Source organism: Trifolium pratense, linkage group LG6, assembly GCF_020283565.1.
Source record: "Trifolium pratense cultivar HEN17-A07 linkage group LG6, ARS_RC_1.1, whole genome shotgun sequence".
NCBI classification, from domain to species: domain Eukaryota; kingdom Viridiplantae; phylum Streptophyta; class Magnoliopsida; order Fabales; family Fabaceae; genus Trifolium; species Trifolium pratense.
Genome location: NC_060064.1, coordinates 38,316,865 through 38,339,617, shown reverse-complemented (window position 1 = coordinate 38,339,617; position 22,753 = coordinate 38,316,865). Strand labels below are relative to the sequence as shown.

Here is a 22,753-nt window from a genome sequence, read left to right as displayed (position 1 = left end):
AAAAAGATATTGTTGAGAGAAAATATTTTTGGACATTTAATTTTTTTTTTTAATAAAAAAAATACTAAAATACAATTTAAATTCACGTGGAAAAAGGTGTAATGGAGATACCCGAAACCCGTTGGGGATACCCAATCCCCGTTGGGTATGAGTTTGGGGTTATCATTTTTATCCCCGCTCAAATTTGGGATGAGTTTGGGGAAAACCCGAACTTTATGGGTTTGAGTTTGGGAGGACAAAATCCGTCTCCGCCCCGCCCATTGCCATGCCTAGTTTCGCCACATCCATAATAAATGACACGCCATATCCCATATATTCTTCCATTCCATGTCTCCTTTCTTATTATCAAATTCCCAAAGATTAACAACCACCTATTGTGTTTTAGTAGCACGTTAAATGAATCTCTGTAATCAAATCAATGTCTTCTAATGGTAATGATACATAAATTATGTATGGATCATAACATTTACATAATCGTCTTGGAACACCGCATTCCCTATGCCTCACCTATAAAAAGTCTTCGGTCTTTTGGTGAAACTAATGGCCATTCTCTATTATGGTTAACCTTTAGTTCTATTCCTTCAAAAAAAAAAAACTTTAGTTCTACTAAAACCTAGTAACCATTCACTTGGTGTGTGTATTGTCCTATGAAAATCTTTCACAACCACTCATCCAAAGCGGATGCTAAGGTGGGTGAGTTAAATAATTCTCCCACCGTGAGCGAGTTATGTGAATCGTCGGATGAACGATGTTATAATGCACGGTTTGTATCCAATACATTTCTTTCCTCACAATAATGAAAAATGATTCTTTCAATTTTTCTCTCTCAATTCTTTGATCCCCTTTTATTGTTTCTCACAAAATTGTCTTCTATTTTTCAATGATCTAGATCTAAGTCTAACACATTATTTTCTCAACTTTTTTTCCACTTGAGAGGATGTAATCCAATAATTGTGTTGCAATACACGTTGAAGAAAAATAAAATGTCACGGTAAGTGTTAGCTTAGCAAAATAATAGCACATTCATTAGGAACAGCAATTTGAGTCACATACAAAATTGCGTTTCAATATTCTCAAGCAATTTCTAAGTATGTGTCGGTTCAAAAATGATATTGGGATCCAGCAAGGCAATGCCATACTCCAACAAAGTCTACTCCATTGGTCCAACATGACACTCCAATGTGTACATCAAATGCAATGTTGATACTACTTTTACCAAGTATATCAATCCTTTCTAAAATCCTTTTTTAGTTTATACATTTTCTTCATATTTCACCTAAGTTAAAGTTACCTGTTAATAAATCATATAAGTGAAATCTTTTCTGAACTTTGCAACTTAAATATTTAAGAATGATACTTGGCTGAAGAAAGAATGAAACCCATCTCATAGCTAAATTTAATTCCCACATATTAACAAAATTATGAGATTATGATGATGTGGAACATAATCCATCTAAGCAACCTTCAGAAAAGAGTAAAAGAGAATAACTAAATGAAGTTGTTGATTTGTGCTATATGAAGCGGTCTTCCATATCATTCGCAAAGTGAAGTAAGTCCGATTTGTTGACTGCTTACTGTGATGGACCAAGCTGTTGTTATGCTTCAAACAGACAGAAAAAACTCACCTTGTTAGTTGTTACCACATGTTGTCAACACAAATACTCTTTCATCTAGTTGAAGGGATGCAATGCAATACAAAGTACATGGGAACCTAGCTAGAAAGAGAGGGTTTAAATTCTCAGCAGTGTACAACCAACAATGGTACCACGGCATCTTGTCATTGGAGCTACTTGGCGCCAAGTTGGTCTCTCACTCCCAAGTGTGAGAACATCAACATCTGATAATGGTTTAATGTCCCAATTCCATCTGTCAGGTCCAATGACGCCTCCGATCATATACAAATTATCGCCAAGTCCAATCATTGCAAACCCAATTCTCTTCTTAAAATCTGTTGCTGAACTTACAATCTTTCTCCCTTCTTTGTCCTGCTTTATGATAGATCCATTGCTCATAACACAAAGTGCATCCTGGACTACTGCCATTGGACCTTGAAGCCAATCACACTCCTCAACGATCCATCTAGCCCCTGCATTGTCTAAAACTTGCACTGTTGACATGTCCTTGTGCAGTACATGCATCTTTCCACCAATCACTATTCCTGAACAGGCTGAATTTTGAGTGCGGTGAAGATCAGGCAATGGAGTCCATAAATCCTTCTCAGGGTCGTAAATTTCTGCTTGAGATATTGTTTTTCTACAGCTAGTGAATCCCCCAGCGACAACAATTTTCCCATTCAAAACACAGCACGCGAACATAGAACGGGGAACAAGCATTGGAGCCCGAGGAGACCACTGCTTGATTATCGGGTCATATGACCAGACTTCATCGGTTGCAAAACATCCATCATGATCACCGGTCGAAGGATCAACAGCATCACTTCCACCGCCAATGACAAACAACTTTCCAGCTGTGGATACAGCACCAAAGTGAGAAAGGTGCCTGATCTTTGAGGGAAGAACAGGAAGCGTAATCCAGAGATCTCTTAGAGGGTCATAAAGCTGCCATACATTCTCTGGATCAAAAGCACAGACACACAAGAGATCCTCAGATGAAGCAACCTCCTGTCGAATTTTGGATAGTTCTGGGCTGTGAATGGCTGCTTGCCAAGAACGAGAGACAACCTCTAACTTTGGGTGGAGGTAGAAGGGAACACGTGCAAGGCACCTTATTGCAACAGCATCAGGAAGTCCTTCAATCAGTTCAGACATGATAAATGTATAACAAATCTAAGCCGGTTATGTCCCCACCACTGACTTCACGTTATTATGGAAGGTCCACCTGCAGCAACAATTTGAAAAACAAGGTCAATAGAGAATTAAAACACTCAACACGTAAGAAGCAGCAATAATCTGAAAAACATGGTCACTGGAGCAGCATCCAGCATGTACAAAGTTTCAACAAAAATTTGTTGTTTGTAAAGCATAGTAGATTTTCTTGATTTTAATATCAGAAATAAACTATACAGTATATTTTTGTTCAACCAATCAAACAGCAACAGGGATAACAACAACAAAAGCTGTGAAATTGCATATAATTTATGATTAGTGAATATTAACGAAAAAGACAACAGAGACACATAAAGACACTCAGGATTTCAAATCAGCGGTCCATCCCTCCAATGATGGAAGCAATGTTGACATTAAATGATAGCTTCTGTTCTACCAGTCAACCAAAGACAAGCTGGTAGTTTAAAATAAAGCTAAAATGCCTTCTAAAAGTGTCTGATACTTTCAACCACCTACACCCAACAACAGTCTCATACTCTCATGTTTTCTTATAGCCTATAAACTTCTATCATTAGTTTGCATTATACCTATCCTCTACAAGACTACAACCCAGCAGATAACTGAGGTCGCATATTACTTAAAGAGATATTGTTTCTTAATCTCCCCCCTTAAGAAAAATTAAACAAACAATTGCTTGACTGTTTAAATAAAACTATAATAACTACTCATGGCAACTGGTCTGGCCCATAAAGTTTAACATGCTCATACTTATCAAAACTGCAGGGAAAATAGTTACAAAATCTCAATTCAAAATGTGAATCACCGAGTTAATGTTTTGAATAGTGGGGGGAGTTGAACCCATGAGCCCACTCCTTCATCACTCCAACCCCATATGTCCCTTCCACCAAAACCTCAAGTGACCTTATCACTATAAGTCCTTATTGTAATAGTTTTAACTTTTAAATCAGAAATCCATAAAACAACTTAACCACAAATCTCACAAACCAAAAGCTAAGTTATATGTCACAGGTCAAAATGGAAAAAGAACAGAGGGTATAGCCATATGAGGTGTGGGACAGTGAGAGTATGCAAATGCATGATTGGCTGTTTGAAACCCCCCGTATTTCTAAATAATGAAAACATGACAATAGAAAAATAAATAAAGTGCATACAGAAGCGCTCTTTTAGTTTTTTATTTTATTTAAAATTTTAAGCTTATCTGACATGTTAATTTCTTTGATGAGAATTGGAGAAAGAAAAAACAAAAGAAAAATGCAATCATTGAATCATGAAATTCAAATAGGTGATATGAATTGCACAAAATCACACACAATTTAAAGTCAATTATGATTCATCACATGATGGAAATCAAATAAAACCGTAGACGTCTGAATGATTCTATAAGGGTTATTTGACCACGAGGATCAAATCCCTAAATCATGCCTCCCATAAACACCTCAGGTCGATTATAACCACACAGCAGTTGCAGTTACATGCCTGAACCTGTTATTAACAGTTACATAGACACTCTCTAGGCTGCATTAACTTTAGCTTGACATATATATGTTCCATGACTCCAAAATACAGAAAAAATGCATACTAAGGAGTCAAGCAAGAGTTAGTTTAACATTAAACTTCCAAAACTAATTGTCCAAACTCCAACCAAACATAACACAGCCTTATAAGCATAAACTAAGATGTTATAAAGAAACACCAATGTAAGAGACACCTAATTAGCTATTTCATCGAAATTGTAAAATGGTCATATCAAACTCCTTTTGTTTTCAAGTACAAAATATAGCAATTAGCAACACATTTATTCGTCATTTCGAAAACCATGAAAAACGTATGCCATAGCAAACATATGCAAGAAAACTATAAAAACTGTTCATTGACCATGGCAGAGAGAATCGAATCCAAAGGCACACCAACACAAGAAAATGAGACATAAAATTTTGAGGAAAATTCAATACATTCATAACAGGCTGTACATAGATTCATAAAGAAATTTGACAAAAAAAAAACAATTCCCAGTATCACTGCATGATCCAAAAAGCAAAAAACAAAAATTTCCTTCAAAAAATTGTCTTAACTATGAAGCAACAAAACAAAAAGACCAAACTCAGGTCAACTAGGTATTAAAAAAAAAAAAAAAACTGTTTTTAGATTCAGCCCTAACATTTTTCATCAAAAGCTATAACACCCAACACGTAACTCTTTAAATTGAAATTGGGGTTACAACCCTAACATTTTTCATCAGTTAAAAGAAGGATAACAAGAAAATCAAATAGAAGAAGATTAAGCACAAGAATTGCAACATTGGGGTTAAAACAAATAATGAAAATAAACGCAAATTGTTATTCCCGATTCAAATTACACATTATTATTTTTGAAAATTGATAAATAAAATAGAAAATGGAAGGTAGGTTGAATACCTGGAAATGAAATGAAGAAGAACAGGAATCGGAAAGATTGTTGAAGGAAAAAGATGAAATTGGATGGGTCGATTGAGATGAAAGGGCGAAGAAAACGGTACGGTGAAATAATAATAATAATAATAACACTTTGTTGCAACCCACAAACAAATACAGAGTCAATGTGAATTAATATGAATATGTTTGTGAAATTGTGTTTAAGTGTTACTTCCCCTTCCTTTCCTTTCCCATCAGAATGAGATGATGATATTTTGTTTCTTTATCGACAAAAAAATAATAATGTAAATTCAATACCTATTTTATCTCAACACAAGATTATTTTATTTTAGATTAGAATCTATATCGCAAGTCAATGAACCCACTATCGTTAAGTGGTGATTGATGTAAGACTTGATATAAATTGATCATGTAACTACGATTAGAAGGAAGCTGAAACAACTTATCTTAGAATTGATCCCTGAATTAGATTAGTGCACATCAAAAATTATTTTTACTAAAAAGTGAATTCAAATTTTCTCAAACAAATTATCTTAGTGGAGTTCATTAACCGGTTGAAACTTAATATCTTATATTTTTTGAATATTTTAGATATATATTTAAAATATATTATTATTAGTATTATATTTTAATTAATGGAAGAAAACAAAAAGAAAAGATGAAGGAATGGCAATAAATCTTGTTGTGTAAAGAAGTTGGGGTTATTTTGGCATGTAGCTGAGTAACTTGATGTTGTTTTGCGTGTCGACCCGGACTTACTAGTTACTACTCATTCATTCATTGCACAGAGTCAGTCACATATGAAGAATAACATCTTGGCATATTCTTTAATTCTTTTCTCATTTTCCCTTTCTTATAGACTATACATTACATACCTTCTGGAATCTCCAATCTTTTTCTCAAAACGTTTTTCTTTTCCTTTTTTTGTTCTGTTTCCTTAGTCCAAGGGCAAGGAGGGGTTATATTCACATTCTTGTTTGTAGTATAGTATATTGAAATACTAATTGCGCGTGCACAAGGAAATTCATTCAATTAAGAATAATATAAGAAATGTTTTTCAATCCATAGCTGGCTATGTTCAGATGGATATTGACACTTTCATTTGTTAGCTTAGGGTATTTATCAATGGAAAATGCTAATAAACGTCTTATAGACATTTTGTTTTACAACAAGTCCTTATAGATATTTAGACACTTGTTAAAAGGTAAAAGAAATATGAAATTTTACATTAAAAATTGTGTATTTAATACATTGAAAAATATAAAATGGGAAAAAGGTTCAACAATGATATTTTTCTATTATTATTATTATTATTATTATTATTATTATTATTATATTTTATTATAGGTTTAAAATTTCCACCATAATTTAAAAGTAACTGATCTATGTTGAGTATATTTTCCTTCCAACTGAATTTCTCTCCGCACAAGAGACAAGATCGAACTTTTGACTGCTTATTTAAGGGTCCATGACCCTTAGTACTTGGATCAATGTCAACTATAATAATGAGTTTCATGTTGTTTTTATTTAAATCGGTTTTTAGTTTTTATTTAGACAATTTTTTTCAATCGTCAGTATCCAACCAACTGAACCGCTTAATTTGGTTCAGAGGTCAGTTCTGGTATCAAGTGGTTTCAGCTCCATCCGATTACTGTTGCAGGGGATCGAATCCTAGTATTTTCCACCAAGTTCAGCGTCAATCACCACTGGACCAACTAATGATTGATTATTTAGACAAATTTAAATGCAGTCACTTCTACTTCTACATTTGAGAAGTGAATCATTGGTTAGTCACTCACTTTATACAAATTAAACTCTTAAAATAGGTTTATGAAATCACGAATATTTTAAAAATTTCTCTTACTCTATTAAACTAGTCCCTAAATTTTAACAAGGATTGGATTACAATGTTTACGATGTAAAACCTTACAATTGTACTTAAACTTCATGAATAAATTATTACAACCATAGTACTTTACATGTAATGCATACATAGTCGTAATGTACCCTACAGTTTGGTTCATCCCATTAAAGTTTAAACATAGTTAGGTAGGCATGCCTAATTTGTTGGAAGTAAGCTACCTTATCTAATGTGGCTTGATTATCACAATTTCTTAAATTTGTTACATGAGCAATAACTTTTTAACTTGACAAGTCACAAAAGTAGCTTCTTAATTTGACAAGTCATAGAATACTCACCACCAATCATCACAAAAATATGCACATAAATAAATCAATCACTATTCTTTCACTTAAATTCTTAAATTCTTAGGACCTTTGTGATCCACAAGCTGTGTATTTGTACCGAAGACTCCAACATGCTTCTTTAGATCTGATTTTCTTAAATGGACAAATACCTTTTAGGATCCAAAAGCTTCATTCTTTTAGATCATGAATTATGAGATTTGTTAAGGAAAATGATGCATTAAGAAGTGAAGAAGAAGAGTAAGAGAGAGAACAAAAGGGAATATACTCTACTAGAGTTCAATAGAGATGCAATTTACGATAGCTGTGGAAACAAGTAAAAGTGTAAGGATATATAGAATAGAAAAAAGATTCCAACGATAAATTAGTCTAACTGATAAGGGTCTTGAATCCCTAAAGCAGATGATTGGAGATTCGATTATTGACTATTGCTTCTGTGTATCAAAAGAAATTGATGAAAGGAAAAAGCTCACAAAGTGTTCCATAAATTTCTCAACTGTGACTAGTCATTGCTAATGACCGTGGAAACTTCGTACATGGTAAACCAAAAAGGTATAGAATATGAAAAACACAACTAGTCTTAAAAAGAAAAATAAATAAATCAAAAGCATAATACTAATTACTAGTAATTATCGCACTAAATATCATTTTTAATGAGTTAGGTTTATGTTCCTTGTGCCCAGCTCAGCTTTAAAAAGAAATCATTTTTTTATCAAGTATTTTATTGGCTAGAATTTCATTTTTTTTAGGTGAATAAGTAGAGTAAGTTTCAAATCTCATCTCTTGCATATAAAATGTGATGTCCCTATCTAGGGGTGAGCATGAACCCGAGATCCGACTCGAAACTGATATAACCGACAACACATTGAAGCATTCGGTTGGGTGCGGGTCGGGTCTCGGGTCAACAAATTGCGAAAAATCGGGCATGAACGGTTGCATACGGGCGGGTGCGGGTCTCTAAAATTCTATCTCTCCATAACCGAAACCGACCGAACAACCATTAGATGCAAATTATTTTTTTTTCTTCTCTCCCTTTCAATCTAATATACTCTTCTCTTTGTTATTTTTATCCATCTTTGATATAAGATAAAAATGTTATATTTTACAAAGCTTATAATTAATAATATGGTGATAGAGAAGGTGGGAAAGATATTCTAATATATATTCTAGATCTATTTTAATTTCTACGTCTCTTCTACTTGATATTTTATTGTCTTTAGATCTACATATTGAAAGAAAGTAATTGCATCTAACCCTATTTGTTTTTTAATTTACTTCGTCTATCTTTTGTTGTATTGTGTACGAAGTATTAAACTATTCAAAAATTAGGAATTTTTGGATAATGGAGGAGTTTTAGATGTAAACAAAATTTCGATATAACCCGTAATAACCGATCCGTTCAACCCGCCACCCGTAAGACCCGAACCCGAACAAACCGAAGATATAGACGGTCGGAATTGGGTCCAAATTAAATGGTTGCGAGTTTTTATCGATTTAGTGATTTTCGACCCGAACCCGACCGAAACCGACCGATGCTCAGGCCTATCCCTATCAACCATATCACCGTGATACTAAACATACACTTTTATTATTCAAAAATACTTTGATGTTATGTTATGTAAAAAAAAAAAAAGAATTTATGTTATGTAACATTGTATTATCTTCTCCCTGTGACTCTCTTTCCCACCTCCACCTTCAAATTTCCATCTTTGCCCTTGAATAAAAACTTTGGAATGAGTTTTTCTAGTTCAAATATTATTTTTAATGGCAATTTTTTTGGGGGGGGGGTATGAAAAGTAGGGCCTTCGCATGATTTCATCTGGCCCAAGCCCAATAACTGTGCCCGAGTCACCCGGTAAACCGGTTCATCCTTCCCAGTCCGGTTCGATAAATATCAGGAGCAAGCAGTTCAAATAAAAAACACTATATTTGACCGAACCGGCTATACAAGAAGACACTGCACTCAAATTCTCTGATTGTGTTCGAAATTTCCAATTTGAGTGATTATTGTGTATAATCTGAAACAACATGTCTGGTGAAGAGGAAGAAAACGCCGCAGAGCTCAAAATCGGAGATGGTAATCTCGCTGTTTTTTCCCTTTCCACAAATTCAATCATGTCACTTTATTTCTTTATTCTTTGTGCTTTCTATCATGTTATTTTCTTCGTATGTGATCTATATTTTTGTTTTGCGATTGACTCATCATTAGTCACACTAGTTAGTTAATTAGTTAGTTGGAGTAGTTTATATTTTTTTCATTGGCAACATAACCCTTAAAATAAAGCCACTAGGTTTGGTGTACTCGTCAGGGGTTTGGGTAATACGCTAGAGGTCTTGGGTTCGATCCTCAGCTCATATGTATGTTGATATGAGAAAGTGACGATCAACATGCTTTTATACCATTTTTTGTTTTACACTTTTAGCTTCATAGCAATAGACCTTCTGAAAAGAGTTCAAAAGGTCATGCACAACAATGTTATGTCGCCTAGGTCTGCGAATGTAGTTTTTCGAAGACTTGGTTTTGCTATACAGAACGATTAGTGGCGCAGCTTGTTGCCCATTTGCCTTTTGTTTCATGTGTAATTATCTTGAATAATGAATATATATTTAAATCGACACTTGATATTGCTATGGTTAGTTGTTATCTAGCACCATTCACCTTGCAGGTAGCACTTTTATTAGACCATGGAGAATTTCATAGATTCTTTTATAGATGATCCTGTTCATCTATTGTATTATGTCTTGTTGGATTGTTTGAGCATGTTTATAGTTTGGTATAATTGTTATTAGTTTTTGTTTTTACACTAATAAAGTATATTTTTTCAGAGTTTTTGAAAGCAAAGTGTTTAATGAACTGTGAAGTTTCATTAATTCTTGAACACAAGTATGAGCAGCTTCAACAAACTTCTGATGATCCCACAAATTCAGTTTCTCAGTGAGTTCAAATCCTTTATCAAGTTCATGCTTTATTTCGACATAAAGTTAACATTTTTTATGCACCTAGACTAAGGCATGCATGATCTGGTTTATACTTATTGCTTAATGCCCAAGATCTTGGATTTTGATACCATTGTTGGAAAACCGAAAAAGAGTCATGCTTTGGTGTCTGTGACTGTAAACATATTGATATTATAGAGCATGTCTTTGACCTTGCCAATCCCAATTGATATGATATATAAGTATAACAATAATGTTGAGATGGAAGACGAGAAATGTTGCTGGATGTAATTAGCACCTTATACAGTTATACTAATGTTTTTCTCCTCCTCATTTTTCAGGGTATTCGAAAAGTCATTGCAGTATGTGAAGCGTTTCAGCCGCTATAAAAATCCTGATGCTGTTAGACAAGTTAGAGAGTATCCTTTCAAATTGAGTCGAAGAACCCATTTTTATTTCTCCTTGTTCATACATTTACTTTGAATCAATATTGTGCTGGCATCTATGTCATGATCTTTGATAATTATGATCGACCTAATTTCCTAATTGATTTTTCCGTTGTCATTCCTGAATTTTGGGTTTTCTTTTAAGTAACATCTCTTCCTCTATTTTGATAAAATAGAGGATTATTATTGTATCGAAGTTTTTACATGTGAGAGAATTGGTCTATGTTAATTCCTTTTTTTTATGGAAGGAAATATTGAAAAACTTGAAATTCAAAGCCTTGCACCAGATCGTGATCTTAACTTATATAAGAATTCTTGCTCGATATCAGTTAGCCGAGTTTGAGGTAAATATGGCTATTCTCTTGATCTCTTCATGAATTCGGTTTAGGAAGAAAGTTTACATTTATTCAGAATATAAAGAAAATGAGTTCTCATTTAACATGTCAAAATATATGATTATCTAATTAAATGGATTTATTGCAGCTGTGTGTCCTAGGGAATCTTTGCCCAGAAACTGTGGAGGAAGCTATTGCTATGGTTCCATCTATCAAGGTAAAAATAGTTTGCTTCTCCTTCTGCAATTTTTTCCCTTTTGGGCTTACATCAATTTAGAGGATTTTTATTCTCCCTGCCACGCTTGTTAGAAATAAACAAAGGCAGGGAAATAGAAGCTTCAATAAAGGAACGATAGATGCTTTTATAAATTTATCGTTTTTAATACGTACTCTTGAAATTTAGTTTGAGTCAATAGGAGTAGGAGGACAAAGGCATCCTTTGATTCATGTGGTTAATCATATCTAGCGAGAAAAAGCTTAGCATTTTTATTATGTGCCAAATTCATTATTGACAAGCGAAGTTAGAAACACCTATAACTATAAGACATCTGATTGCTCGAGGATGTTTGGGTTACTGCTCATTTTTCTTCTTCTCCTTAATTGCATCTCACAAGCCACAACAAAAACAAATCTTCATTTATCTTCCCCCTAAACAAGAGGTTTCTGTTACATAATTACACTGTTCTCTTGGCATTTACCCTAAACATAGTATTTGCAATAGTGGATACGGTTCAATTTTTTTTTCTCTCTTTCTAATCATCAAATTAAGTATTATCTTTTCAGTGTCGATGTTTGTTGTCCAATTGTAAATTAAACTTTCCTCTATGGTGGCAGTGTGTCGGTTTGGAGAATTGATAGGGTGATTGACATTTAATTTGTTCATGCATGCTAACTCTGGAGTCTTGAGTACCATGGAATTAAATTTATAGCACTTTTAAACATTATTAAGTCCTATGTTTATTGATTTCCTGTGTCACATGTTGGTTGTGATCAAACATGAAGTTTTATTGCTTTTACTGATGAGATAGCATAGGCCACCATTGAGTTTGGTGAAGCTGCTAAGCATGTTACATTATAGTTTTACGCAATACACGCTATATTTGTATAATAACAGCTAGGACATTTTTATGTTATAATTCTTTTCTTTTTTTTACACGCAGACAAGAGGTCGGGCTCAAGATGATGAAGCAATTGAGAAGATGTTGAATGACCTATCACTGATTAAGAAATTTGAATAAGTGTTTCTTCCAATTTTCGTAAATGATAGTTATTCCTTTGATGTAATGGAGTAAGTAGTACTGTATGACAACTGCAAGCAAACATCTTTTGTGATTTCTAATTACATAACTCACATTGGTAATATAGCTAGTTTTCAGTGACTTTTATCCACTGACCTGGTTAAAGGTGTAAGGGGCATTACAGAGTGTTTACTAAAAATCGGTAGAATTTAGACAATAATAAGGTTTACAAAAATATTCATGGCGCAGCCTAAGTCGTGGTCATGAAACTGATGAAAGTGAATGTTAAGTTTGCAAAGATAACCAGAACAAGCAAAGAACATTGTAATTTTGCGGAACTTGATGTTGCATAAGATGAGGATGAGCCACGGATAGTTCCACCACCGGCTGTAGTTGATGAAAAAACCCCTATACCAAAAAGCATAAAATTGATTACAGCGATTAAGCACAAAAGCTTTTTGTGGAAGTTGTGACAGATTCAAAAGTAAATGTACCCTTATACAACCATATTATCAGTAATAAATTGTTAAATGTACAATAATAAAACATTTTTCAATTGAAAAAAAAAAGCTCAGATACATTACATTCTTGTTTATGTTTATTTGTACAGTCAGTGGTAGTCATAAATCATAATACTGATATTCACAAAACATAGACCAATTAATATTAGCTTTACAAAACACCAAATAATTCCTTTTTTAATTTGATACCTGAAGGAGAATTTGGAATGTTTGAAGTAGAAACACCTGCTGGAGGAGTAGAAGAAGAAGCTGAGCCTGAAATCACAACAAAATATTAAGTTTTTCACATCTCACAATTACATATAACATATTTTCAGGCAAAAAGTAGTACCAATGGAATCCGTGTAGAGAAAAATAGACATATAGATTAGATTAACAGATAGAAAAACATGCAAAGGCATTTAACACATACCACTGCAAGTGTTGATAAGAGGTGTTTGGACATTGCAAGCAGTGGGAAGTGCTAAAGCACGAGTCTGATTGATGTTGAGACTAGCAGCAATAGACGAAGCACCACCGTTAACAACCTCACATAGACACTGCGGCTGTGACCCCATCACCGAGGCAAGTTGTGAGCAGCAACCAGATGAAGGGGTGGAGGTCTGTCCTGTGATGTAGTCAAGGCATGGAGAAAGACTTATGAGCACATTGGAACAACTTGAATCAATTTGTGCCACTGTGACACCCCAAAGAGTCACTACAACAAAGAACATGCTTAGCAGCATCTCAATGTTTCTTTGTGCCATTGTTTTGAGATGTTGTGACAAGAGTTTAGGTGATCAAATGGCAATATTTAAATGCTGAATTGGTTTGTTTCTTTGGATGATAGTAGTTTTTTTTTTTGGTGGAAAAGTCACTAAGGGAATTGCTTATAGCGACAAAAAGAAGTGTGAAATAAAGAAGGGGAACACTTTTTTGCTTTACATTAACATTAGATTCTTTGTTAAGAATATAGCTTATACTTTACAAATTTGATTTAATAAAGTTGCCTTATGTGTCCTCTCTTATGGTACTTAAGATCTTTTATTCTTTGCTATTTTGATGTGTTCTTAGCATTTGAGTATAGTATAAAGCAGCCGAATGACTTTATAAATGCATTTTCTTTTCATGATGATGGGCTTTACTTTTGATAATGATTTGTGCTAAATATAATAATTGGACTCGGATTGGGTGCAGTTTTCACCCATGACAGCATGCAGTCAGTAAGATCATAGTTGTCCAATTAAGATCGGCCGATTATTAATTTAAGGTAAAAAGGTAATATTTTAAAATATTAAAACTGAATTAATATCTAAGTTGTTTGATGTTGATCGGATGCCTCTGATGAACAAATGCAGCTTGGCTGCATGTGAATTGACGGGACGGGATCCGTTTTTTCTCCTAAATTGATCACAATTCTCTCATGACAATTCATCATAAGATAGTATTTTATTGTAGTGCAAATCATACTAAAAAATATCTGATAGTGTAAATTTTACCGGAACATATTTTTCAAAAGTATTTTTACTTCTGTGAGCAATGCAGAGAAGAAGAACCGTGTATACATGTGGTGGTGGTGTCCATAACCAATGATTTATGCTTTTAGTGCAACAATTATGGAGGGAGTTAAAATTTCAATGCATTAAAAAATTATAAAAACAAATGCTTAACAACGAAGGCAGGTTTTAACTTTTAAGCATGCCCCATCCAACATGCAATACTTTATTCGAACAACTTTTGGGTTTTTTCTACTTACGTTTATACACACGCCAAAGAATAGCAAGTAAAGAACAAAATGGAGACTTTGGATTCACTAGTGTCAAATAATAACGCAGATTTACGCCGTAATCAATTATGATCGTTGATTTGAGATTGAACGGTTTATATTTAAAATATAGTTTTATAAATCAAAGGATATCAGTCGCTGATTAGAAATTGGACATCTCAGATCAATTACAACACCTTGTTGTAACTGTGAGAAATCCAACTGCCAAAATGGAGAAGTAATAATTACTGAACAAAGCTTTTAAATATTATCTATGGCGGATATGTTAATTGATTGAATTAGTAATATTTGATAAAATTATAGGTTGAATTAAAATATTAGATGATGAATATTGAATGACATAAAAAGATATTTTAATGTAATATAATATTTTTTTTTGCAATGAGATATCAAGATTAAAATCGAGAAAAATAATAAGATTTTAAGCTCGAACGCTATTTGAAAGAGTAAAAATAATGAAAGTGCTATCAGATGTGCCATTATTATGAAGAGAATTAGAAGCTTAATTGATTGGGAGGTCATGTCAATTGATGTGCGGATGTTCTTGTAAATATTAATGGTAAAGGAAGATTGGTATTGTATTTTTTTTAGAATCATCCGCCTTAGATTGCTCAAGTTGTTGTTTATGATTGTATGGTTCTTTCTATACTCCGCTTATTTTTTTTTTTTTTTGTTTATAATGGAGTTGTAGAATCGAACATATGATCTCAAGCATACTACTCAAATCTCTCATCACTAAATCAAACATAGTGACTTTACCCCGCTTGATTTCTATATAATCTATTTTTTAGGGTTAGGTCCCGTTGAATATCCACACAAAAATTTGAAGAAAATACATTTGTCTTATGAAGAAAATATTAGGGGAGGGGTTGGTGCTAAAGTAGGGGAAACTTTATAGCACAAAAAAAATACTCACAAAGAGAGTCATATTTACTTTCTTTTACAATTTAAATCCTAATTTCACATTGCACCAAAAAAAAAAAAAAAAAAATTTACAATTCATTAACAATCTGAAATATCTTGCCCTGTCTTCACATTTGATTTTCCACTCTCATTTGAAATTTCAATTTTCTATTAAGATCATAAAACTTGGCATAAACTATAAAGGACTAATTAACTTTAACTATAGAGGAGTAATATGTGACAAGCTCCATTCTAGTTCTAGCCAACCATACCAAACTATAACACTAACTACTGAAATTATAAGGAAAACTATTCCACTAGAAAAATCAAAGTAGTTGAACTTCTTTATTATATATTCAAATCTACCACTTCTCCAAATTATTATTGAACCATTGCACTATATATTAATCATTCCTTACTTTTTAATCAAACACAAACTATCCTCTCCCCACCCAAAATTACTACTACTCAATTATTTTAAAATGATATTAATACTAGCAACCCTTATAATCTCCTCATTAAGTTTAATTAATGGACAAATTAGTTCATCATGTACATCCTCTATGATTAGTAGCACATTCACTCCTTGTGCTAATATCATTACAGGAAGCACTAATAATGGTTTAGTACCATCAACTACATGCTGTGATTCATTAAGGTCTTTGATGAGCACTAATATGGATTGTGCTTGTCTTATGATGTCTTCCAATAATCCAATTTTACAACTATCTATTAACCAAGCTCTTGCTATATCTCTTTCACAAGCATGCAATATTAATGGTACCGCTGTACAATGCAAAGGTGTAAATTCAATTCATTTGTCACATTCTTTTTCTAATAAACTAATGAATTTCTTTATTAAAAAAAATAAACTAGTGAATTTCTAATTATTATTTTTTTGCTATATGTTGCAGCATCAAGTTCTTCTTTGCCAAGTTCTCCTTTACCAGCTCCAGGTATTGATTAATTAGATGCTTTTATGTTTTCAATCAGCCCAAACCCGGCATGTAAAATGTTATGTTCCAACCGACTCCTGCATGTAAAATGCTATGTTTTCGATCAGCTTATTGTTATTCCATTGTTTATATCATTTATCATGATAAAAAAAGTTAATTAGTTGTGTTGGTTAAAACAATTTTACTTTTTGGTTTACTTATTCATGACATATATATGAAAAAGTCTCATAATGGAAAATGGGATTTTTAGCTACTCACACAAGCTTTTTTAGCATGTTCTTCAGTACATTTTTTTTATGTCTATTTCTGAAAAATGATAAATTTATGAGAAATTGTGTTGATTTGTTGGAAAATCGGTTTAATCATGAAAGTGAAAACGATTTTGTTTTGGCAGGCCCAGCAGTTATTGGACCAAACAGCCCAACTCTCCCTTCAAGTGCTCCAACTCCCTTAAGCCCTCAAGGTACTTTAATACTTTAAATAATGTGCTTATACTTTTTAAAATATTGAGCTAAATCCGCAAGTGTGCAGTGAAATTGATCTCTTCGAATTAGTCGACCCTTAAGACAAATTGTAATGAAAAAAAGACAAAGCCTTAGTTTGGTACTCCTGCTTGTTTTGTAAATTTGCAGTGGAAATCCACCACATTAACGTGAAAGTTACATATTTTAGCTTCTTATTTCCTCGTTGAAAATACTTTAGGGCGCGAGAATTTCATCACAAACGCGTATCCAAACATTGCAAAAGTAAATGATTATACTCTTCTCAGCTAAAAATATGAAGAAAATATATATAGTTGTTACCGAAAGTTGATCGATATTTGAGACTATTTTAGTTTTTACAGTATGCATTTACGTATTTGAGACTCTTAATTAGAAGTTATTCTAACATGTTTTTGTAACAAATTCAAAAACTTTGGCTGTAGAAAACACACACAGATAAGAATCTGGAATTGGCAGAGGCAGGGGCATCGACACCATCATCGTCAGCAGCAGCACCCGCTATAACTTCAAGAATCATACCAGTTTTGACTCCTCTTCCTTCAGCATCTCCTCCATCTTATAATTCCTTGTCATCACCTTCTACAATACTATTATTTATACTCATAGGAATAGTATTGGTTTTTGGCATCCATTAAGTTGCTATGTAATTGTATTGCATGCCTTCTGAGTTCTGATTATATATACTCATACACTGGTTATCTACAAATTTTTAGATGAATTTATTACTCTTTTTCCCAAAGATTCCCCCTTATAGGTGTTAACACTTTGTCTTAGAATATGAAAAGTCAACAATAAGATTGTGAGCTGCAGATATTCATACTCAAAAGGTGTTAACAAATCCATAAACTCTGCAGCTGCAACAATGAAACATGGAGAAGTTTTAGCACTTTAACAAAGAAAAAATAACATAGAAGTTGAGAGAAGGAACGTGGTTAAACGACAAACCTTCTTGGAGGGTAACAAAATGTATTGATCACCATTGCGGCTAGCATTCCCCGTAGCATTGCCTACCTGTCATGAAATGTCTTTAAAACTTATTTCATTAACTTATGCAAGCACAATTTAACATCCAAGATCATATTAAAAATACATGTACTTATTCCATAAAAATGGATCTCGTGGTCTGCAAAGTAGAGTTCTAATTACAAAAATTTAATAGCATGGTAGAGTTTGAAATTTTTATACGCCAATTTCAAAGCAAAGTATAATATTGATGAAATAACTTTTTTTTTTTTTGCAATTACCTTTCGTGGCACAGTTTTATAATGTTTCGGTTGAAGTTCCCTCGGTTAGTAAAGTTAATCTCAGGCATTTACGTGTATTCATCAATAGAAATGGAAATCAGTGTAGCCGTAACCATGTGAATGTGGCAATAACTCTTCTACTTCAATCCTGGAACTGGAGCAGTTAGAGCTTTTCATAATTTGGTTACTGTTAATAGACTCAACTTCTGCCAAGAATATGCTACAAACTGGCCTATGGTCGGAGAATCTCGACTCACCACGAACATAAGATACTTGCTGTAGGCCACTTCCATACCACAAGATACGATCACACCTTCATGAATAGAGATTTTGATTTGATTAGATATACACAAAATAACGACATTTTCCACTTCATCAAGAAAGAAGAGTACCAAGCTGGAGTTCTTCTCTTTTGTTTCGAGCGTCTGTCATCGCCTGCATAACTGTCCGAGTTGTTTGAATACTTATATGTGGGAGGGAAATATATTTTCCCTTCACTCCATCCTGTAAAGACACGACCTTGCCATTTCTCTATACACAGCTGAAAGAAAAAGCTATCAAATGGTCAGGTAAATCTTACAAGTAACTATATGCAAAAGAATCATCATAGTTACTTGGGGAAAAACTAACATGCCTGATCATTCTTTAACAAAGTCTTCCAATCATGCATCTCAACAAGAGCTTTTGCTCCATAGTACGACAGCGCTATCCGGTAATTTAAATCGCCCATCCAAATTATTCGGCTATGCCAAATAAACCAAAAGTTTAGTTCTTGAAAATTAGGACTTAGTTGTGATATTTATTAAGATTCTCAATTTCCTAGTATCAGATATATAATACTACTTCCGGCTTTTAATATAAGAAAAAAAGTATTGTATTTAGAGCAAATTTAGACTAAATACACCTACTCTTTTACTTATATTTACGACCGGAGACAATATAGATTAGGAGTAGAGACGGATGAGGGGCATACTCATGTTCGAGAATTGTCTGAGGAGAATTCGCATCACTCGTGTCATGGACCTGAGGAAACCTTGTCTTTCTAAGAATCTCCATTACGTCGGAATTTCTCCTTAGCTCGTCACCATCCTTTTGTCCGGAAGTCAAATGACTACAGACGAAGCAAAAACTTGTTTGGCGCAATGACATACTAATAGATATAGAACCCTGTAGAAATCAAAGAAAATAAGATCGTCTCTTTAAAACCTAGTACATTATAAACTCTGCTGTTAAAATAAACTAACAAATGTACCTTGTTTCCAAGATATCCCATCAACCCTCTTCCAACACAAGACACTTTCATGTTACGAACATCATCTCTGATATCACTTTTCACCCAAACTGTTAGAAATACACCTACCATTTGCTTACTAGCAACCAAACAATATCTCGAATTTCCTCTCGGCCTTTCACTGTCCTCTGTAGGGAAACTGCCACCATATGAAATTGGCGAATAATCTGTTGTAATTGGGGATTCGTCAGCTCCATTTTCATCGTCTGATGAACCCCACCGGCAATTGGTGTCATAGTCACTCGCCCTGTGACCAGATATCATTCTATCGCAGACACTGAGACGGCGATCAAGGCAAGTTTGTGGGATTGACATGTCATTATCCATTCTCATACTACGACTCATGGCTTGAAAGGACCTCCGATGGAAGAACGAGGTTGCCTTCTGCCTCACCGATCCCTCAAAATCAGCATCTAACTCTACAACAGGAGCAGGAACCGGAGAAGGAGTGTGGTATCCACCGCTTGTTCCTGGAAGGTTGTTCAGTGTCTTCCTTATAAGGGCTAGCCATTTTCTTGCAGGACCATTGTCTTCCGTTCCCAAAACATTTCCGGCATTGAGAGGCACAATTTCTTGAAACCTGAATCCAAGAAAATGCAAAAATATAACAATGCATTATAAACTTTTTTTTTCCTAACTAAAGAATATGATGACACGTTATATAATTCCAAAATTACCCGAGAACATAGATATCAGCAGGTGGAGAGATGTGAAGCCATTCTTCAAGACTTAAATAACTTGGAGGTGACTTCCCAGCCACATTCCAAGTGGCAACGAAGATTCTGTATTCAAAACGAAAAATCAATAACTCAATAGAATAAAATTCTTAAATTTCATCGTAATAATGGCAACAAACATAATTACATAATTAAGCACATGAAGCATACCTATAATTACATACATCTGTAACCTGAGCTTCATCAAGGTAACTCTTACCTCTTTGCATTCTATCTATGTATCTTCTGCTTAATCTATCTATATATCGAAATGGAGATTAAACATTTTATATTAGTAGGAGAGGGTGACCAAAGATATAAAGAAAAGTAAAATAGCAAAAGAAGAATGAACATTACATTAATTGAAGTTAGGGGTTTGGGAATGGTGTGGTGTTAAGAAATATATGAAAGTGATATACTGAACCTGTTTTGCTTTTTTTGATAGAACATGCCTCCATCTCTGAGTAGTTGTTGGTCCTATAGTCTTCATCAACAACTACAAAAGGGGAAAAAACAGAAAGATAATAAAGTTGTTATCTTTGCCTCTTTCCATGGTTAATTTACTAACCTATTCAATCAAACACAACACAATGAACAAACTTAGTATATTTTTTTTGGTATTAACCCCCTGTTCCCACCGGAAGGGGTCGCAGTTATCCAGAGTTCGGCCAGGAGGTAAGTAAACTCGGCAAAAAATTGTTTCAAACAGGAATCAAACAAACTTAGTATTGTCACAAAAGGGTTGAAACCATTTTAGAAGAAAACAAAAAAAAAAGGAAGATCTTGTGTTACAAATACTACACCCCTAATTGAAATTGAAACACAAAAAAATATAAAAATTTATAATTTTTGAGCAGTGATTTCCAATCCAATAAACCCAAATTACATTAAAATAATGAGAAAAGAGAGATGAATAATAATCTGACCTTGAGAAATGACATGATCTGCTTGAAAGTCCTCAGATTTGGTTTTGATATTGAACCACTTTTTGACCAATGTTTTTGTCCATGAAAGCTTCAGCAACAAAAAAACAAGACAAGCTTAGCAATTACTAGTACAATCCCATAATGCAATAATAATAATATATAGAGGAAAGTGAAATAGAGTTGGAATTTGTGAAACCTTGGTGGTTTTTTTCAAGTTGTCATCTTTCATTGTTGAGACAAGTTGTTCATAACAAAAATGGTCCTTTGTTGAGTGAGTGAGTGAGACTATTACTATATATATATATATCTTAGGAGTTCACCCAACAGTGTTGATGGTAACCCAGTTGGTTATTTCCCCTTTTCTTTCAGTTTAAGTTGTCAAGTTTGAGACTTTTTGAGTAATGAAGAAGATAGTGTCTGTAGAACACATGAAAGAAAGAAAGAGAGAGAGAGAGAATTGGTTGGAAAAACCTCGTACAATGTAAAGCAGCGAATTTGAAGGGGAATGAATAAAGTGCAGTGCAGGCAAGGTTGGGTCTGTATCGAGGCCTTTATCTGCAAATACAAAGACATAGAGAGAGAGAGAGAGAGAGAGAGAGAGAGACAGAGTTTGTTTGCAATGGTTAGTTGGTTACTACATTGGTAATGGTAATGGGAACCCACTCACTGTCACACAGGAGGAGAGGAGATTCATTCATACCCAACATAACAAGACCTCGATTACATGCAGTAGAAAAATGCTGTAGCCATGTGGTTAGTGGGTTTCTGACCGTCCGATCTTAATCGAATGATTTAGCTATCATCTCAGAATTTTATATTAAATAAAAAATAATAATTTGACACAAAAACTAAATTTATTTTATCAAATTGACTTATTTGCAATTAACTTTGGAGTACTATCATTTTGGTCGTTCTTTGACCCGGAATCACCCATTTGCATTTGTTTTCCCCTGTTTTAATCTAAATAAGTGGTTTTCACACGGATTAGAGTTTTCTTGTTTTATTTTGTGATTTCATTGCCTCAGTGCGTCCCGTCTTCGTGCGGTGTTTGTTTGATCCCGTCTTCGTGCGATGTTTGTTTGCTTTCTTGTTTTTTACTGTGTTCGTTTGGTTCAGATTAACAGATTTACTTTGATCAACTACAAATTCAATCAATGACAAGGTCATCAACGATGAAGATCCGAAAACATGAATATTTCGGTAACTTTTATTTTGTCACATTATTTGTAGGCCTGAGTATGTCGTTTTATGCTATTAACTTGGATGCTGTGAGTTTGTTCGCAGATTCATCATTTTCGTTTTTAACGCTATTCAATTTGTGCTTGTATCTCATGTATCTATCTATTTGAATGAATGAATGTTATGTTTTAGTAAAAAAAAAACTTTAGAGTAAAAAGTGTACATCTCTTTGTCGCTTAACATAAATACAATTCAAATGATAAAAGATTGCAATAATATTTGATATATAGAGGTGTTTGTAAATTTTGCTACTAAGCTTTTTAGATATACACTAACAATGTAAGACGGTTTTACATAGCAATATTCAATA

General features: G+C 33.7%; 5 protein-coding genes across 10 annotated transcripts; 2 read left to right on the top strand and 3 right to left on the bottom strand.

Moving 5' to 3' along the window:
• Positions 1–1,357: 1,357 nt before the first annotated feature.
• Positions 1,358–5,532, bottom strand: LOC123891539 (F-box/kelch-repeat protein SKIP30). Its single transcript, XM_045941420.1, has 2 exons — positions 5,222–5,532; positions 1,358–2,838 (listed from the first exon to the last, which is right to left on the bottom strand). The coding sequence occupies exon 2, from the start codon at positions 2,766–2,768 to the stop codon at positions 1,731–1,733; it is 1,038 nt and encodes a 345-aa protein (XP_045797376.1). The 5' UTR covers positions 2,769–2,838; positions 5,222–5,532; the 3' UTR covers positions 1,358–1,730.
• Positions 5,533–9,333: 3,801 nt separating this feature from the next.
• Positions 9,334–12,520, top strand: LOC123891297 (DNA-directed RNA polymerase II subunit 4-like). Its single transcript, XM_045941137.1, has 6 exons — positions 9,334–9,500; positions 10,250–10,358; positions 10,702–10,779; positions 11,117–11,150; positions 11,290–11,358; positions 12,302–12,520. The coding sequence occupies exons 1-6, from the start codon at positions 9,452–9,454 to the stop codon at positions 12,377–12,379; spliced, it is 417 nt and encodes a 138-aa protein (XP_045797093.1). The 5' UTR covers positions 9,334–9,451; the 3' UTR covers positions 12,380–12,520.
• LOC123891296 (non-specific lipid transfer protein GPI-anchored 5-like) lies at positions 12,445–13,958 on the bottom strand. Its single transcript, XM_045941135.1, has 3 exons — positions 13,313–13,958; positions 13,090–13,155; positions 12,445–12,787 (listed from the first exon to the last, which is right to left on the bottom strand). Exons 1-3 carry the CDS (start codon positions 13,644–13,646, stop codon positions 12,630–12,632), a joined length of 558 nt encoding a protein of 185 aa, XP_045797091.1. The 5' UTR covers positions 13,647–13,958; the 3' UTR covers positions 12,445–12,629.
• A 2,058-nt stretch (positions 13,959–16,016) lies between these two features.
• Positions 16,017–17,766, top strand: LOC123891628 (non-specific lipid transfer protein GPI-anchored 16-like). Its single transcript, XM_045941543.1, has 4 exons — positions 16,017–16,369; positions 16,483–16,524; positions 16,919–16,987; positions 17,450–17,766. Exons 1-4 carry the CDS (start codon positions 16,051–16,053, stop codon positions 17,464–17,466), a joined length of 447 nt encoding a protein of 148 aa, XP_045797499.1. The 5' UTR covers positions 16,017–16,050; the 3' UTR covers positions 17,467–17,766.
• LOC123891627 (type IV inositol polyphosphate 5-phosphatase 7-like) lies at positions 17,324–21,867 on the bottom strand. 6 transcript variants are annotated; one of them, XM_045941540.1, is made up of 13 exons: positions 21,401–21,867; positions 21,205–21,292; positions 20,703–20,774; positions 20,450–20,537; positions 20,240–20,344; positions 19,524–20,142; positions 19,245–19,438; positions 18,906–19,014; positions 18,664–18,812; positions 18,529–18,584; positions 18,272–18,419; positions 17,973–18,038; positions 17,324–17,881 (listed from the first exon to the last, which is right to left on the bottom strand). In XM_045941540.1, the coding sequence occupies exons 1-11, from the start codon at positions 21,431–21,433 to the stop codon at positions 18,409–18,411; spliced, it is 1,524 nt and encodes a 507-aa protein (XP_045797496.1). In that variant the 5' UTR covers positions 21,434–21,867; the 3' UTR covers positions 17,324–17,881; positions 17,973–18,038; positions 18,272–18,408. The 6 variants fall into 6 exon arrangements, with proteins under 6 accessions (XP_045797496.1, XP_045797494.1, XP_045797493.1 ...); XM_045941538.1 differs by having other exon boundaries at positions 17,973–18,052; positions 18,272–18,584; XM_045941537.1 differs by having other exon boundaries at positions 18,272–18,584.
• Between the last annotated feature and the right edge of the window lie 886 nt (positions 21,868–22,753).